Here is a 20,598-nt window from a genome sequence, read left to right on the forward strand (position 1 = left end):
ATGAAAAGCCGATTTGTGTTAATTTATAGAGTCCAGTAGTTATAAATGGAGTCACTGGGGAATGGTTTGAACACCGATAATCATAGTGTCTACAGTAAATTCGACTGTAAGTTTTGATTAATTCTAAGTTTGATTTAAACTTGAGCGGTTTTCCTATCCAATCAGACTTGGGTTCCTTTTCATACTCCTCAATAGTAAATTTCAATCTGTTTCAGTAAGTAGAGGTGTAATATTTATAATCTTCAAAATTTAATTTTATAGATTTTTAAAATTCATATTATTATTAAAATTCGTATCATCATTTGAAATAAAATAAATGAGCATTATTTACAGTTGAATTTAGTTACAAATATATATTATAATTTATACAAGTGAACAACTTTCGATTTTATAAAACGAATGTAACTGTGTTTTCCGAATGTATGTACATTTATATATACATAAATGGATTATTCTATAGAAACAGACTTTTCAACTTTTTTTTTCTTACTCCGGCATCATCGTTGTGACAACAGTGTACTTTATAATGTAATATAAAACAGAAAAAAATATAATAACATTTTACTTTCACACCGAAGCGACAAGAAACAATAATAGGGTTTATATCTTTTATCGAGATAGAGGACTCATTGTCAACCAAACGAAGTTCCCGCCGCAGGAAATAAATAAATGCTGGCAATGTGTTTGTATTGTTGGGAAAATTACATTTGAAAAAAAACGCAAAAAATATAAAACCATTCATTGAAAGTACAACAATAATATTATTATATTTTTCTTTAAATAAGTATCAAATCAATTATAGAAAGTTTGAATATGTTTTTATATTTTACATTTATAGTGAGTATGACGTGTATAACGTCAGCAATTATGTCTTCTTTAATAGTTTGATTTTAGTTGTAGAATAATATTATATTTTACAATATACATAATATTTTTTCTTTTTCTTATTTTGAAATTTATTACTCGTTAAGAATTTTTCCCATCATTATATTTTGTATTGGTTCTATTTTATTTCCAATGTTCGTATTATGAGAAAAATGTTTCTTATCATCCAATTAATGCGGACATTCCATCTAATTGTATGATGAATAAATGAATATCTCCAAATCGTTATTAAATTTCATATTTTTTAAAAAACGGAAAGTTCTTTGTTAGTATTAGAATAGTTCGTGCTCTTTATCGAAATGGAGTAAATACTTTCCAAAATAAATATGTAATTTTTAAAAACAAAAGTTCTAGGTTTGACAAATTATATTAGTTCATTTGTAAAAATTACAAAAGTAGCTATATTAATTTTTGTTTTATTATTTGTTCATAATCAATTTGTTTCATAGTAATATAAACTCAAATAAATCAATATTGTTGATTTTACTTAAGGCAAATAGAAGATTAATTTCAACTATACTTTTTTTTTATAAATAGCACTTATATTAATATATGGTATACATACTTGTTTTTAAATAATTTTTTTTTAATTTATTTAAATTAATTTATGAAGGTAAAAGGAATTGTTTTTTTTTTTTTTTTTATAATTATTTGTGACGCTTAGTAATAATATTTATTCGAATAAAATAATAATATTGTACAGTACATATGAATATGTAAGATATTGTATACGTATAATATTGCATATAATGAATATCATGTATTCTTATTTAAATTGTTCACTCGATGGAAGAGCATTATGTCATCTTATATTAGGCTGACATAATTCATCACTCAACATTTATAATTCAGTATAAGTATTTTATAAGATAAGATATTAAATACATGCATATTAAAAAAGGCAGGAGATCATTTCAATCGTATAGCAAACGTACATGCACATATAACTGAATGTAATGTATGTATAGAATTATCATTATAGTTATGAATTAATTTAATGGTAATTTTTTAGAATTAATCATGTTATTATGATAAATACTATTTTATAAATATTTTGTTGATGCTTTAATGGAATTATATCTTCAATGCACTTTGTAGTGGTTTAATACAGTATATATATGTATGTATTTAAAATAAAATTTTTATAACTATAATAATTGAGTAATAGCTTGAAGAAGAAATCTTTCTCAGTTCACAGTATATGTTTATAAAAATAGTCAACTTGATAAAATATTTTTATTTTTTTATTCTGAGTATAGCAGCAGTCGGGGCTGTCTAGTATCTAAAGAGGTGCTTAAGCTTCCTTTTCATAAATTAGGTAGTTGGATTGTAGCCATTGGGTCCCATTACCATCTCATAAGACCCTTAGTTATAAAATATTATAACAAATTATAAAATGAGGTGTAATGTACAAATGTTTTTAACTCATTTAAAAATATACATAATATATTAAATAGGAATATTGTATGTTAAAAATATGTGGTATTACTAATTCAAGTGAGTACCTGTAGTATTTTTAAAAATAGTAGTGTAGATTCATGCAACACAGTGATTTCTTCTGAGGTAAATAAATAATTATTTTAAATTTTCAAAAACATTGTTGTAGGATTTCTAAACTCAAATAAACACTACTATTTGGTTTATACATTTATATATACAAAGGAATATTGACTTGAGTTAGGTACTCACCGAGCGATAGAACCGTAATAATTTAGAGTGCTGTATGTTTCAACATTTTGGATATCGTCTTTTTTTTAAGTTGAGATCAAATAGATGCACACTAAATATGAGCTTAAGACAAATGCAATTAGAAAACCAACTGGGGTAGAACACGATTCCGTACGGTCCTTATCAGCGTACGGAATCGTACACATTTTAAAGCATACGATTCCGTACGTTTTGTACCTAAGATTTTAGTGTAACGTTGTCAGATTTCTAAATAAGTTAAAAAATTATATAATTATAAATGTAATCTATTAATTTGTATAACACATATACGTATTATACGTCGTAGATATTATACAGTATCGGTCGACATCAACATCGTCTTAAAGTAAATCGCAATAACACTATTAGATTTGATATGGTTATTAATCATTACAAAATAGTTTATCAGTAACAAAAGAATATATTCGTGTATGTAGGTACATCAAAACCAAAACTACTGATAATCTACAGCATACGACATAATATCTTAATAATAAATTAAGATAGGTATCAATGTTTATTTTCCCTAGTCGTCGCATGCTAGTCGATAACCACATCGTTTTGTGTAAAGTGTGATGCGTTATAAAAATATAAAAAATAGTGAACATGGAAAATGAAGTTAAATTTATAACTTCAGAAAAAGGAAAAATGCCCAGTTTCACCACACCCTTCAGTTCATTTGGTTATAGCAGTTTTAAAGGAAACACAAGAAGAGACTTGCACGAAAATAAGATCTGTGTCTAAAGGACGTTTGAATCAAATGGCCTTAGCCGACAAACAGCGATTACATCACACAATAACCGAACATAACAAATTTTTAAATCATAGAAATATAATAAAATATTTATCAAGTATTTGTATTAATTACCAAGGTATCAAATTATAATTATTAAACCATTTACAAATTATATATTTTAAATGTTTATATTTTTTTATTTTTAAATGACAAAAATTAATTGATAATAATAAATAATAAATGGCAACGTTGCATGGAAAATCGTACGGAATCGTGTTGTTTTTGGGATCATTTTATAATCCATTGTTTGTTAGAAATCGTACGGAATCGTGTTCCCAAAAAGGTAAAACGTACGGAATCGTGCTTTATCGAACCAACTGACGGGAAATATAATGACATAAAGAATTTTGCTAAGAAAAATCATATTCATACGTATATGAAAAGAAACACTACTCATCAAATGTTTTCGTGCTAATTTGTAGTGCCGGAAATTTACTCGTGGTTTTTGGTATTGGTTGGGATGCTATTGTGTATCTCGAAAGGATGAACAGTTGTCATGAATAAACAAAGATCAAATCAAATTTTAGAGGTATAAAGTTGTTGTATCATTTTTACTTTTAACCGAGTTTGTAAACCGTGATATTGCAGATCGTATTTATATTATCTTTGAGGAATTTTTGGGAGACTTTTTTAGGGAAGTAAATCGCTGTAAGTCTGTTCCATAATGTAATGAAACTGTAAACGATTTAATAAATATTAATTATAGTTGTTCCAAATTAAATTTTATTTGATATTAATATTCATAGTAGTTTTGTTTAAAGAAATTGTCCTTTTATGGCAACTACAAAAATAATAAAAATATTTATTAAAGTGTAATATATATATATTTAAAATAATGTACCACCATCGGTTAAAATAACCTTATTCTAATAAATTTGATTTTATGATTTTAATACAATAATTTATCAAATTTTAACATTTTAAAGATGCATTTAATTTAATTGTTTACTAGTTAGCAGTGGAAGCAAAGCGTTGAATACTTATTTAGCATAAATAAATAAATATTAAACAATTAATAAGAAAATAAACTCATCTTAATAGCAATATTAATTTACAGTCATCATTTGATTACATTTTCAATTTATAAAAGCACAAAGCTACTTATTTTGTACCAAAATGAGCACAAACGCTTTTCGAAACGCAGTCTTATTTCAAAGTCGATTCAACGTAATTTTTATTCAATGTTTTTTTTTTTTTTTATCTAAGGGCAGCGCCTTGTCGTGATAGCCATGTCTCCCTGTTGGTTGCTAGGTTCTTCAGCTGTGAGTATGAGCTTGTGTTCATCAGCAGCATCAGATCTTTGAAGTAGGAAGTTCAAGGGTGTCCTCTTCTTTTTCTCCCCATAATCTTTCCTTCGAAAATGTTGTTGATGAAGGTATTGTGTTTTATGAGGTGTATTGTGTCTTATTTATTTTCAATAAATTGAAAATATTTGTCGCGTTTTATCGAGTTAAATATTATGGATATAAATCATAAATTTTTGATAAAATTAAGTTCATTTCCTAGATAATAAGAAATTATTTAAAATTTTTGTTCAATATGCAGGATTCTTGTATGTCTTGTATACGAACATTTTTTATTGTACAAAGTGGACTGTGACTTTTGGTTTGTGAATAAGCTCAAGTTTACATTGAATATATTTGAAACGTGTATATAATTAATTTAAATGCCATATATATACTGAGCTTAAGTATCGAATTATGTATGAGTGTCATATGCATATACATATTCAATCAGTGTAATATCCAATTCCTAGTGTACTGTTATTATTGTAATCAAATAATTAAGTACCATTAATATGTAGTATAATTGTTCATGGTAATCAGAAAAACAAAGAAAGTATATGAATTTTAAAAAAAGTGCATCTAAATATTAAGTTTCTGTCTGTAGCTCAAAATTAATGTTAAGGAACTAAATAATTTAATTACGTTATTAACGGATATTATATATGTTTTCATGTACCATAAATATAATTTAAGAGGACGCCACACTCAAATTTGTTGTCCCCATCTGACACACGAACAATAACAACAATCATTATTTTTATTTTTATTTTTATTTTAAAGCGTTTACTTTTTCAAAGTATTTGAGTAGTGGTGTTTTTTGTATTAACATACCAATGCAACTTCAATTTATAATCTATGGAGGTTTGTTTTTCATTAAATCAGATTGTTGTACAACGAAAACACATCAATCATCAGTCAAAGACAATAAAATGCTTGTTGAGGGATTATTTAAATTCAAGGCTCACTTAATTTTTGATTGTAGACATGTAATTAATAGTAAGTAATGTAGTATACTAGATTTAAAAATATTCATAAATAAATATTGGATTTTGAAGTGAAAGTCGATACTATTCCATTTTTTTTAAAAAATATACTTAGTTTTAATTTACCTAAAAATATCTATGAATATTTATAGATTTGCATGAATATCTTATGAAATTAAAATATATTAAGAGTTTTAAACAGATTTTATAAATTTTCTGAAAAATAAATGTCATGCAATTAAAATATAAATAAACTGGTAAATTTAATTAGAAGATGAGATTTTAATCTCAATTTTTTTTTTATAGAAAATTAAAGGTTACTAGTCTTAATTTATATTTTATATTTTTATTTTAATTTTTTAAATTTAATTTCTAATTTTTCAATTTGAATAAATTATCAAGCACTTAATTAAAATTACCATTGTATAATTATGTAATGAAATAATAAAATAAATATTTTTACAGGTAAATTGAATACAGTTATAATTCATTAAACAGATATGAACAATTTAAAATAATAACGTGATTAATATACTGAATTCATTATCTTTGCAAGTACCTACCTAATTTTTTTTTTATTAAATTTATCAAATAAGCAAACATCACAAAATAAAGGTACTGTGTAACTGTTAAGTTATATTTTATTTGGTTATTCACCACTTAGATAATACTGTGAATTAAATGAGATACAATCAATTTTATACATATTAAGGATAAATTTTATTTTATTTTGAAAGTTTTTACCTTAAAATATACAATGGTTATATTCTTGACTCAACAAAAAAAATTTAAATTTTTTTATTTGTTTGTTTTTATGAAATTCGTTAAATGAATAATAGATTTTTTTCGTACTAAGTTAAGAATGTATAAACTTTTATAAACTTGCGTGATAAGTTTTTTAGAAATTATATTTGGATTTGTATTTTGATGTAATGTATGTAAATACCAATTTAATACTCACATTATCTACAAGAAAACTACCGCTGGAGTAAAATAATTACTTGCCCTTTGTAGGTTAAATTTTGTTTTACTATTGTTGTTTAGCAACACAGTTTTTATTCCTAATAATAATAAGAATATTAGTACGAGTGTAATTACATGCAACATCCAGTTTCCTATTCGACCTTTAACCCTATTTTATATTAATAAATGAACAAGATGAATTATATCATTGTTTATTTTCAATTAATTCTGACCATGTACTCTTCCTCTTATAACTGTTTTAGTCATTGTTTACATTATAAAGTTTAAAGAATTTACGGCTCTAAGGAGCTTCTAAAATCTAAGCCATTTCATTGTTTGTCATTTAAATAATGTTTAATATTCAGTATCTTATAGGATGTTATGATATAACTATTAATTTGAATTCCTGTATAATCCCGTATCTATATCACAGAAACATCTTTATAAGTGCTAAACAAAGCTTGACAACGTAAAATCTTAATGGTTGAGAAGATACCATTATGATTTATATAAATTTATATTATGACAGATACCCAGTAGCATAACTAGGGGAGTTGGTATTACATACCTCCGAATTATGTAATTAACTCAACTTTACTTCATTCTCCCCACCATCATCTTCAAAATTAAAATTTTTTTCAAACTCATCTAAAGCTCAATTAATGTAAATGTTATTTAAGGTATTTTATATTTCTAAGTCTGCAATGAAACCAAAATACATATTATATTTATTTTGTAAAACATGTTTAGCGAGATTTGAATAAGGAGAAGTTTTTTCAATTTAATTTCAGAAATATGTACTTAATATCTGATTTTAAAATTTCTATTTTTTACCTACCTATATATAAAGTATATTAAAACTACATTTATGTTTAAATATACTAGAATTTTAAAATTAAACGGGATTTATTGTGGAGTTTTTAGCTGTATTATTTATATGTTCAATAATTTATTATTAGTTTTAAAAGCGATTTTCACATTATTAGTATTATTGTTTAGAATTTTTACGAATTTTTTAGGTATATTATTTTGATATTTTATACTAAAATAGTTAACAATATTATTGGTGAGTTGTGTTTTATTTTTTTTTCAATACGTTTATGTTTTTTTTTTAAATTTATTTAAATTTACATTTTTGTATGGGTTATAATATAGATCAGGGGTCTCCAACCTATGGCCCGTAGGCCAATTCTAGTCAGTCAAGCTTTTCAACATAGAAAATTATTGATATTTTTTTAATATTATTCAAAATCTGAAATAATGTACACGTGAAATGATTTCAATATTTAACTCCACTTATTTATGTGAACAGTTGTTATCAAAAATTAAATACATTAAATCTAAGTATAGAACTGACTTAAGTGTGAACTTTTACAAATGAAGCTGTTGGAACAATTGGAACAACATAATTTGATGCAAAGTATAAAAAAATGTTAATAATAAAAAAAAGTGTGGAGAACCCTGTTATAGATGATATTGAGTTCATATTGATAATTATGTTTAATTAATAAAATACGTTCAAGTTTATAGAATATTTAATTAAAAAATTATATTCATCAAGAATAAGGATAATTATAATCATGGTATTATAGCACCAGCTTGTGTAGGTTTCAATAATTTCAATTTAAATGCTATTAAAAAATACATTAGAATATTAAAGAAGCAACTGGTATTTTATTTTAAGACAGTTTGTCTTTCTTTACACTTAAATCATTTCTGCAGGTTGAAAATTAACTCAATTTTTTTTTTTTTAGAGCACATTACTATGAAATAAACTTTAACATACTTAAAAATATTTAATTAATTTGATTTTCACTAAAGATTTTTCTTCAATAGATATTCTTATATCATACAAATAATGTGCAATAAGACACATTATGGTTTAGTAGTAAGATTATTTAGTTTATTTGTAATTGAAAAATAGAATTTTAGCTTAATGAGAAAACAGGGTTTTAAAAAACGAGTGCCTTCAATGTAACACCAATAAAATAAAAATAAATTATAATGAAACAAGAAGGAAAATTAATGCAGAGTGTAAAGGGTCCTTTTGATTAACATTATTGTCATGTTGTTTTGTTGTTTGTGTCTACATTAATCAATATGCTAATATATAGAACACTATAATGATTCCAAATACAGTTTTCATTTATTCTATGTGTTGGTGTTAGATTCTTAATATTGGTGCAGTTAGTCAACATTAGTCAACAAAAGTAAATGTTTTATTGTTTTTATCGATTTGAGTTGGTTTATATGAATTACAAAGCTGTTGTTTTACTATTTTGATAGTTTGAATTGGGTTCGAAAAAATTATTTCTTGTCAAAAAATAAAATTAGCTATTTATAATATATTTGATTTTTATTATATAAAAATGTCGTATAAATAATTAAATATTGTTATACAAACTATGTAAATGAAAATTGACCCGAATAATATTTAATTTATATTATAAATTCTATGTAATACATTACATAAAATCCATTTCTTACTATTTGTGTTGAATTTGCTAATGACGTCTATATTTAAGCTGGAAGATTATTTACCCCACGCGACCTATAGAAAGTTAAAAGTCTATAAAAAAAGACTATAGTTAAAAGACTATAGTCATTTGAACTATAAATTATTAGTACATAATTGTATAAATATATTTCTCTTTAAAATTGCATGTATTAGATACGATAATATAATTTCAATTTACGTCATATACTAACAAAATCCATTAATATTTTGATAAATATATTTTTTGAGATAACTACAAATATTTGAACTAAATTACAATAATATTACGTATGAAAAATAACTGCTGAATTAAGAAAGTTAAATACAAAATATAACAAATAACTAAATAAAATATACAAAATTACTAATGTTCAGTAAATCATTTATAAATGTATTATTTTAAATGAATAAATACCTAATTTTATTTTTTAAGAAAAATACTCAAAGTTATAAAAAATTATTATTTATTTTTCAGTTATTTTGAATTTATATTTGATACAAATATAAAGTTGATTCACAAGAAAAAAAAATGTATCATTTGTTATTTTATTAGTACTCGATATATAACATTTAGCTTCATCAAAATGCATTTTCCATCTAATAAATTCCAAAAGCTTATTTGTAATTTATTTTATTATAGAAGTTTATAATGTAATAAAGATTTTCATTTACACAAAATAAATATTCAATGTGAAAGAATTTGATATGAAAATATTTTAATCAAGTAAAAATGTTATATAAAATAATATCAAATATACAACTTTACGACTTGATTTCATTATAAATGAGCTTATATTTTATACTTTTCATAAAATTAATTTTTATTGTAAATGTGAAAACTGAACCTATTACCGTTTACTTATTTATTATATCGCTTATTGATCGAATATTCAATCTTTTGTTTTATTACATAATTTATTGAGTTGTTCGTATGTAATAAGCTCAATTATTTTATAATGACTTACAACGTGGTCGGATTTTATAAAAGATAAATTCAAATATTTTAAATATATTTTTAGAATATAAATATATATTAAATATATATTTAAATATAAATATATTTTTAAATTTGTTTATAATTTTTGTTTACTATCTATAGCTATTATTCTTAATCATTTTATTGGTGGATATTATAAAAAATGTTAACAATATAATTTGTGTTCATTATATCTTTATTTTTTATGACAGAATGGTTTATATATATATATTTTTTATAAATAACAATTTTATATTTCATATTTTTACGTAAATTATTTTCTTGAAAATGTGGATAAAATAAAATCAAATATTAAATTATTGGGTAATTTTTGAAGAGTATTAAAATGTAAATATGATTACTAAACTTTGGTGTATTACACCAAACATCGTGATATTTACTATTATGATTATGTAATTTCAAAATTTAACAATTCCAAAAATAATATTGCCTTATAGAACATTTTCAAGCCATACAACATATAAGTTATTTTATTATGTAGAACACAAAACCCTTACTAGTCAAGATATTTTTATTTATTTTTTTATCGTAGAAAATTGTATGGTAAACAATATATTAATATTGTATCTAAATACAACATTTGGTTCGTTATTTTTTCACATTTTAATGATTTGGTGTACTATATCAGAAAATAAAAGTTACATTTATCATAACTAAAAATGAAAATTAAGATAGTTATGTGAATGTTCTACGAAATAAAATGTAAAATTATATTGTATCTAATGGTATGAGATTAGTAATTTCAACATTTGTTTCACATTATGAAACAAAAGTTATAGGACAAAACAATAAATACATAGTCATAAATTGCATTTTAATAGAATTTGATGCGCTTTTAATACCACGTTTACAGTCTATACAAACTTTTAAATTATTAATTTTATTACTTTAATTTTTATTAATGCTGATATTTATAAATTTGTTTTTATTTTTTATTTTATTGAACTCAATAAATTTAATTTATTTGTGATCCCACGTACAAAATTATAATATATACATCATGAAATTTCCTTTAACTTATTATATTTTATACGAATTTTTTCAACCCATTCTATGTTATTCAATTTAAATTTTTAACTTATGTTGCTCTTTGAATGGAATAAGCTCCGGAAAATATTAATATTTAATAAACCATATCGTTTATATTTAAGTTTGGAGAACTTAATATTCTCAATCATATTAATTTTTCGACTGAAATAATAATAAGTGACAACGAAAACAAATCGGCTTCATACTAAACTACAAACGTCAAATTTGTCAGTCGTATTGTCGTTCACATGTACGACTGTTACTAACTACACTATTATTTATTACATCGTATACTTAAATACGATAGTAAAATATATAGTCTATATGTATGTAGGTCCAATGAAAAAAGTTCACTATTTTTAAACATTATGTTTGCACTAAAACAGAATCTATACATTTTAATCGTCGAAGTTCAAAAATACCTCATTTTGTGATCAGATTTCAATTGGAAATTCTTAAAAGTCTATAATGTGATTTAATTCAATTTTGTAATAAATTAATAATATTTTAAGTCGATTATATGTTTCATAAAATAGTCTTGTTAAAATTGTATTTATATATATATTTTACGAAGCAATATTATTTCAAATACTTCGAATACAAAATACCATAATATTGAACAAATACTCACACAAAAATAAAAATCCTTCATATTTGGAACATATGTGTACAAAGCAATGTAGACCTCTTACATTATTTAAATATTCATATATAAATTCTTGTAAACAATCCTTTTTAGTGGAATCATAACACAAAACGCAATAGCATATGATTTTTATTCAGTACTTCTAAGTATAAAAACTGAAACTTAATGCTCGTGTACATTTATTTTTGTTTTTTTTATTTTTTGCAAGGGCAGTATTGTTTAACATGAGATATGTGATAATATTTAAAACGAAAATCCTAAGAAAATCCTGGAAAATAAAAACAATGTTTTTATTAAAATATTTGGTGGGTTCTATGTTTATTTATAGAATACAAAATAAGATCAGGTTCTGTAGGCTTAGATTTATTTTTTCGCGATTCACAGTCTATACAAATTACCATGTTGACTTCAAAAAACGAACACACGTGAACAAAATAATAAGTAAACGCTCTCGTGGAAGTATACTCATGTTTGGAGTAATAATAACATATAGCTCCATTAACTCGAATCAAACTACTGGCAACGTACTTATTTTATAGAGATAGTTCTGAAATTTGAAGTAATAGTTACAGTTTTTATGGTCATGTGGTCTATAAACAGTGAATAAAGTATATACATTTTACTATATATATAAGCTACATTTATTGTATGAAGTAGAACGATAATTCAATTTTTTTTTTTTAGTATCCCCAACAAACGTCACTGCTGTATCCAGTGCAAAGTAAACGGATCCGAACACAAGAAAAAATCATTACAGGTAAACAGTTGAAACTGTGTGATCGACATTTTCAATAGGAATTTATGTGATGACGATATATGGAGTGGAAGACAATTGTTATAGGTTTTATTTATTTTGTAAGCCTAGTGTAAAGAGGTTCTGAATCGCATTTGATTTTTATTTTGTTTTACTGAAATTGAATTTTCACAAAAATGATGAGCATTTGTTTATCCAAGAATTTGTGTTTATGGAACTTCTAATCGCATCGTTGAGTGAATTAAATTTTAATAATAATATCATTGTACAGGTTTATTTTTTATCAGGATTTCGACATTCGATTAAATTAATTTTTTTGAGAGATAAATCGTAAAATATTATTAGTTTGAAAAAGTGTGTATAAAAATTATATTGAAATTTATAGTTGTAGAGTATATTAAAAAAAAATTGTATATATTTAATGTATTAGCGTTATAATTTGTTACAAAATCACAATATTCATAACTGAATAAACCTTTACGTCTTTGATTATTCACTCATCCTTTACCTTGTAATATATTATTATGACTCAAATCATCGTTAAGTACCTCAAATCTCGCAAGTCATTTTATGGTTAAACTCTCTCTAAATAAGTATTTATTTTGATTTTTAGACTTTAATAAGTAGTTTAATACATTTTTTGAATGATATTCGATTTAAGTTTATTGGTATTTTTAGAAATATAACCATATTTATTGGTTATGCAAATAAAAAATATAAAAAGTTCACGTGACTCGAAAATTAAGTTCTGATAAATTTTTTTTTATAAAGAGACAATATATATATATATATATTAAGTTAAAAATATGGGCATTAATATCAAAAAAAAAAACTTCTAAAGAAAACGATGAATCGCAATAATTTTAACCGAAGATAAATTAATCGATTCGTATCAAAGCGTAATCATCTCGCACACTTATACCGTCTGCACTCGCGTTAAATTATAATTTATTATAATTGATATTGGGTTCTCCGCGTTAGTAACGGTACTCTGCATACATATGCAATGGACACAACCACGTCCCTGTTTTTCATTACCATTACACTATTATAATATCAACCGGACTAATTGGTGTATTGGTCCGTGTAGCAGTGCAGTGTTTCCGAGTGCTGTCGAAGAAAATAAAAAATATAAATAAAAATGTACTATTGCTGATGTTGTTATCATAATATCTAAGACAGCTTGTCTATACTATTATTTATTGTACCGTTGTTGTTGTGATCACATTGTAGACTGCATGACCGTGTGGTCCGAAGAAGGACATCTGTACTACAAATCGCAGACAAACGACCCGACCGTGTGCGGCATTTACATAATATCGAAGCCCGAGCAGACGGTCCACGTGTACTTCGATTACATAGACGTGCCGTGCAACACGGGAGGTTTAATAGCGGTAAGTATTTGCGCGAGTAAGTGCATGTCAAACATACACACACACACACACACACACACACACATACGATATAATATTACAAACGTCACGTCGGTAGTATGTGCTTATTGAACAATGTTCCCGAATAATACGTCAAACGTTGATCAAATACATAATGTAATGGTGTGCGGTTTTTAGCGCTATGGGTTCCCGGCGTGGAAATTTACATAATATTATTACTTACGTTTATACACATAATCGCGTATCGATTTCACGCGACCACGCAGTAAACACGATTCGAGCGCGGTATCGTATGCGAATATTTATCTACATGCTTCGTGTAGAGGATGATGCAAAGCCGCCGCTGCCAATATCCACCGTGGATGATACGTTATCATTCTATTTTACTCGTAAACCGCAGATCTTTACGAGTGTATTAAATATATATATATATATAATATATATATATATATATATATATATATATATATATATATATATTTATATATATATATGGAGACTTGAGCTGGTAGAGTCCCTCATATACGTGTATACGGACGACCGTGAACGTATTCGATTTTATTTGAGAAAACAAGTGTTTACGGCGAAATGTCCAAAGTGAATTCGCAATAAACTTTTTTTTCTTCAAAGATTTATCCACGGTTATTGCGATTCATATAATTTACACACAATTTCGACGACCATCTGATGCACCAGTTATGTCAGCTCACAGAAATACATTAATAAAATCTAAATTGACCAACATATCTATAAATAACTGTTAAGAATATACCAATAAAGTTTCCGATGTATCTCAAATGTTTGAAAAATTGTTTATGGTTAATCAACTCAACAATTCATTTTTGAAAACGATTCACGAATAATTTTATTTATAAGTATTGTTTTCATTAAATATCGTTAACTACCTACATTTTACCTATTAGCTAGGAACTCGAAATCGTTTAGAAATTTATACATGTACATTAATATATAAGTCACGGACCTTATAAATTCTTTTATAATAGTTGTACATCATGAGTTCAATGAAACGTGAGATTTGTGTTAAAAATAAATTTATATTATATGGTCCATGACTTCGAAAGTATATATTTTATACAAAAATATAATCACCACCGCATTATTCGATGAAATACAATGATTATATAATGTACTTAATGGCACGATAACACTTTAATGGTAATCTATATTTCATTCATCATACATTTAACTTAAGTAATAGCAAGTTTATAAACAGCGTTCAAACTTCATGAAATAAGTACAAATATACAGACAAAAGCATACATTTATTGTTTAATTTTAATTAACTTTAGTTTAATCTTTATTCGTTTAATAACAATATAAAATTGTTATAGCAGCCACATCGATATTTGATAAGTTTATTAATTTATTTAGTATTATTTAATAAGTTTATTAAACTAATGAAAGAAAAAGTTGTATCTTTCAAAAAATAAATGAAAAATTAATAAATTATTTTAAGATTTTCAAAATTCGATAAGAAAAATAATGAAAATAAGAAGAACCTTTTTATATTACAAAAATGAATTTACAAATGTTTTCAAATAAACGGTTAAATTTGTTTTTAAATGCTCATGATAGTAATGCTGTTTTTTAAATGCTTGTGAATATGCAATTAATATGCAATAAAATATAACAATCATCATTTATTAGGTTTTGATAGAGTTAAAAGTTATTTTTCAAAAATATACAATTTAAAAGGACGTCACATCTGCATGTGTTGTCTCCGTCTTACATACGTACAACATAGCAAATTTGCGTTCAGTGATTCAAATGTAGTGAAGTTAGCTTTAATATTAGAGTAAACTAGCATATAATCAAACTTTAAGGGAAAAAACACTATCTGTATTTTTTTGGTCGGTTTTTTTCCATATTTTAATTTTAAGCGTGTTATGAGTATGTAAAATAAAACATCATAACTTGCTAAAAAATTAAAATATCGGAAAAAACCGACCAACAAAACATTAATATGTTCTTCCTTTAAAGTTTAAATTAAGGTAAGTTTACTCTAATATTAAATCTAACATCACTACATTTGAATCACTGAACGCAAATTTGCTATTTAGGATCTATGTCAGACGGAGACAACACATGCGGGTGTGACGTCCTCTTAAATACTTTTAATTAAACTATATTATATAGATATGACTTCTACTTCACAAGTTTTATTATTATTTTTAATTACGAATTCATTAATAGAATTTATGAATTCATAGTAAAAATAACTAATTAAAATATTGTGTTTATTATTAATCTGATAAGCTAATAAATTAACATAAAGATAAAGTACAGTGCGTGAAAATAATATTTTAATATTCCTATAAATGAGAAGATTAAAAACTCTCAGTTAAAATCGTATTATTTTGTTTTTGTCATAGAAACAGATATTTTGTTTTTTATTGAGTACCAAAATTTATTTATATTATAATAAATTAAAAAAAAAAAAAAAAAATGTAGTAAATTTTTATTTTAAATTTCAGGTGTGAACGTGAAAATATTTTGATTATACTATGAAGTTGTTTTTAAATTTAAAACATTTTATAGCCGTTAAAAAGGCCCCGTTCAATTAGCTAATAGAACGTGTAATCTTTTATAAAAATAGAATTGAATTCATAACTGTGGAATAAAAACTTGGATAACTTTTATCTATTACCATAATTAAGTTACGTATGATTTTATAAATCGGTTGTGTGCAAAAAATAAATTGCACTAAATTGTCTATAAATATAGAATAATTTTCATATTTTTAGCAACAAGTGTCATAACTTATATTGATGACGAAATTTTTTTAAGATAATAGCCTAGAATGAATCGAAAATTATTATTTTTAAATTGCACAGTCTTAGTTTATTTTCTTTGAAACTATTACCATAATTTTTAAAAAAAATAATTATTATTAGACTTAATTAAAAGTTGTATACCAGTTCTTGACAATAATAAAACAATAACATTAAAGATTGATTCTTATATTGTGTTTTATAAATGTTATAAAAATTGTTTAATAATTTTAGAACAACTATTATTCTATTGAACACCTATTTAAAATGAATATTAATACCATTCTAAAACATAAATACGAAGCATTTGGATTTTACCAGAATTAAATTAGCAAAACCTTACAATTCTTACATTAAAACAGCTGGCTTAAGTGTACAACTTAATTTAATTCAATCAATATTGTATCAATATTTAACACATATCACAATTTTTAAATACTATAATCCATATAACTAATTATTTTTGTGTAAATTTTTATAAGTTTATAGCCTACGTAGTGCAAGCTAAAATAAACGAAAAAAATAAATAATAATAAATAAATATTTATGAGAAAAATTACAAAAAAAAAAAAAAAAAATTAAATATTACATCATATTATATATGATATACATCATATGTACTGTTTTTAAATATGCACATAAAAATTATAGAGTTGATGACGTGTTCTTTTGCTTATTGTATGGTGAACCGTTTTACATAATAGCATATATATTATTAAATAATTCATATTTTATACTTTCAGTTTGTGGATGGATGGGAACTCAACGGACAGTTATTTCCCAACGAACAGGATCACCCGAAACCCATGGAGGAGCGTTTTTACGAGATTTGCGGCACAAAAAAACGCAAACAGGTATATAAATCGTCACAAAATGCTGCTTTGATACAATTCCGAGTACCGCGAAGGGGCAACGGATTCAGTTTTTATGTGTCATTCATCAACAATCCTACACGTACGTATAATATTAATGAAGATTACGACAGTGAACATAATAATAATGTAACCTAACCTAATATTTCGTTACATTGTGTATTGTATACACAACAAATATAACGACGTTGCAGGATTAAAATATACGCCATTTGGTCAAAAAGGATTGAACTTTTTTTTCATTATTATTAAAATCACGTCCCAATGTAGTCAACTAGGTCATTAATATTTGGTATACTAACTAAATTTAAGATATGATTAAAATTGTTTTTATTTTTATAACTTATTCATATGCACGTCATATTTTTACGTTTGTACAGTTGATTAATATTATTATTATTATTTATTTATTTATTTTTAGTTTTTTTGATTCAGTCATGTTACACTGTATGTTTTAAGAAATTACAGTTTAAAAACAATATACTATATTTTAAAATGGATAATTTTTTTCATTAAATAAATTTAATATGGTCGTTTCTCCCAAGATAAACATTTATTTATAATTATGATAAATTTGCCGGAGGTTTTGTAGAGTCCAAAACGCATAGAGTACCTACCAAACCGCCTTAATATACAAACAGTACGCTCACCGAAGGAAAGACCAAAAACTAATGCGGAATTCTGTACAGGTCTTATAAGTAGGTACAATTTATATAATTTATTATGCATCCAGTGTAACTTGTTTATTCCAATCTTGAGGTACTATAAATTAATTATTTTGATTGAAATTTCTTAAAAGTATAAGTTTTATTAAGAAAAAAAAAAAAAAAACAATTTCGGTGACAACTTTTCATAAGATACGAGTACGTACTCATAATAGCGTGCTATATTAACATAATAAATAAAGATAACATTTTTTTTATAGATTGTCTATTTAATTTTTTTATGCATTCGATGATGATGTTGTCTTATCATAAGAAAAATAAAATTAAAATAATAATTACGCCATATTAATATTTCAACAATTATTGTTGATTTAAAAAAAAAATATTTAACCATCACAATACTTTCACTACTATATAAGAAAAACAGATAAATATGATATATAGTTCTTAAAGTATATATTAAATGCGTTAATTAATTGACATTAAAGAAATGTAAAAGTAAAAACTATAAAAATACGAGTATGTTAGTTAATGTATGTTAAATAATATTTTAGGGAATTATTATACTAAATTCTAAAATATTTCTCTTTGTTTATAAATGATGAAATAAGTTTTAAAATTAAAAATCCGAAACAATCAATTTTCAATGAGTGTTAAGATCATACATATTTATACATGTATGTATAGATTTAAATGCACAGTGACATAATTTTTTAGTTAGCAAAGTCCTGCAGGTATTTTCATTGAGTGCAACTGCGTTGTTTATTTATTACGCGCACACAATTCCCTTTCATAGACCAAAGCTACATCATGCACGTATCACTGCAGGTCATCTAAATTATGTTTTGTTCTTAAAATTTGGTTAAGCTCGTTGGTTTGTACAGCATGGAATTATATTATATGATTAGTAATTTGAAGGCAACATGAACGCGTATATGATTTCAATGATGATTACAATATAATTCCCATGCCGACTTAATACGTAAATACAAGTTATATTGGACGTATTTCCGTTACCCTATTGTCGAGTTAAATATTTTTCCATGGTTACAACGTGGATAATTAATTTAGCCGCCTCGCTTCAAATATACTCGTATGCATTTTTTGTGTTAGTGAATTTGTTGTTTTCGGGTCTTCACTTTGACGCCATTAAAAATTATTTGTATCTGTCTAAATGTCCCATGCGCCATCGTTGTAATTTGTTTAACATTATTCGTGATAATGACTACTATGAGAAATTTTAATTTTTCGTCATCAAATACATCACCGCACCAATGTTAGTATCTATATAAAAAAAAAACAATTTTGATGACAATCATTATTTTATATTCGATTCAAAACCTGAATATTACTTTTGAAAATAATTATAAATAACCCTGACAAAACGTTTTATCATCGTTATAACAAAGTCTTGTTGATAATTTATCGTACAATTTATTGCCTTTTCCTGCTATCATAAGTACCTTTTTTTATTTGTAGGCAAGTAAATTGTTGATGTTTTATGAAAAACTTCAGATACATCATTCGTTTGTTCTCAATAATTAATTCAAATTTCGATGTTATATTGATATTATAATGTTATTGATTATATTTAATATTCAATACTTAATTAAAAACAGATGTGTCGCATATTTTACTTATATTATTAAATTATCTAAGTTCGAATAAAAACCTCATCGAATTACTATTTGATTAATTTTTTATTTTGATTTAGAATATAATTTCATGAGATAAACATATCTAAGTCATGTATAACTAAATTACTATAGAAATCATAATCATATTTCACTGACATTAATTAGAATATTGTGGGTTTAATTTGTAAAGTGATTTTGTATTATCACTAATATATCCTTACATTCTTTTCAAATCAATAAAAGTGACGATACACAGGTTGAAAATTTTTTTAAATTATCATGAAAAAGTTACATAAATAAATGCTCTAATAAATGTAGTTTATAAAAATTCCCAATTTTGATTAATTAAGCAACAAATATAATAAATTACAGTAAAAATCGGTCATAACGAGTTTCAAAGGTCAGCTAGTTTTTTTCGTTGAATCCGGCTTGTAGCTTGTTGTATACAAATACGTTTAGAACGAGCCTTCATTGTTAGCGATAATTAATCGTTCTTATTTTGGTCTATCGGCTGTAGTGCGAATAGCAATAACTATTATTTAACAATATTTTAAGTAATAATTTAATTAATATATTTTTCAATCTATCCCGACTTTACCATATTGATATATCCTTGACGAATGGGTGCCAATTTTATTTTCAATTAAGATGTTTTTCTCATTATATTCTAACCGTCCGATTATACCGATTTTTTC

The 20,598-nt window shown here is 24.6% G+C and overlaps 1 protein-coding gene across 1 annotated transcript in view; it reads left to right on the plus strand.

Moving 5' to 3' along the window:
- LOC112689078 (corticotropin-releasing factor-binding protein) overlaps nt 1-20,598 on the plus strand; it is a 40,382-nt gene that overhangs the window by 13,211 nt on the left and 6,573 nt on the right. The window contains exons 2-4 of the mRNA XM_025562587.1: nt 12,474-12,546; nt 13,777-13,937; nt 17,473-17,683. Of these exons, the coding sequence (XP_025418372.1) occupies nt 12,474-12,546; nt 13,777-13,937; nt 17,473-17,683 (445 nt within the window). The remainder of the gene's footprint in view (nt 1-12,473; nt 12,547-13,776; nt 13,938-17,472; nt 17,684-20,598) is intronic.

The sequence above is a fragment of the Sipha flava genome, unplaced genomic scaffold (assembly GCF_003268045.1).
Source record: "Sipha flava isolate LNK unplaced genomic scaffold, YSA_version1 42_pilon_pilon, whole genome shotgun sequence".
In the NCBI taxonomy this organism is placed as follows: Eukaryota; Metazoa; Arthropoda; class Insecta; order Hemiptera; family Aphididae; genus Sipha; species Sipha flava.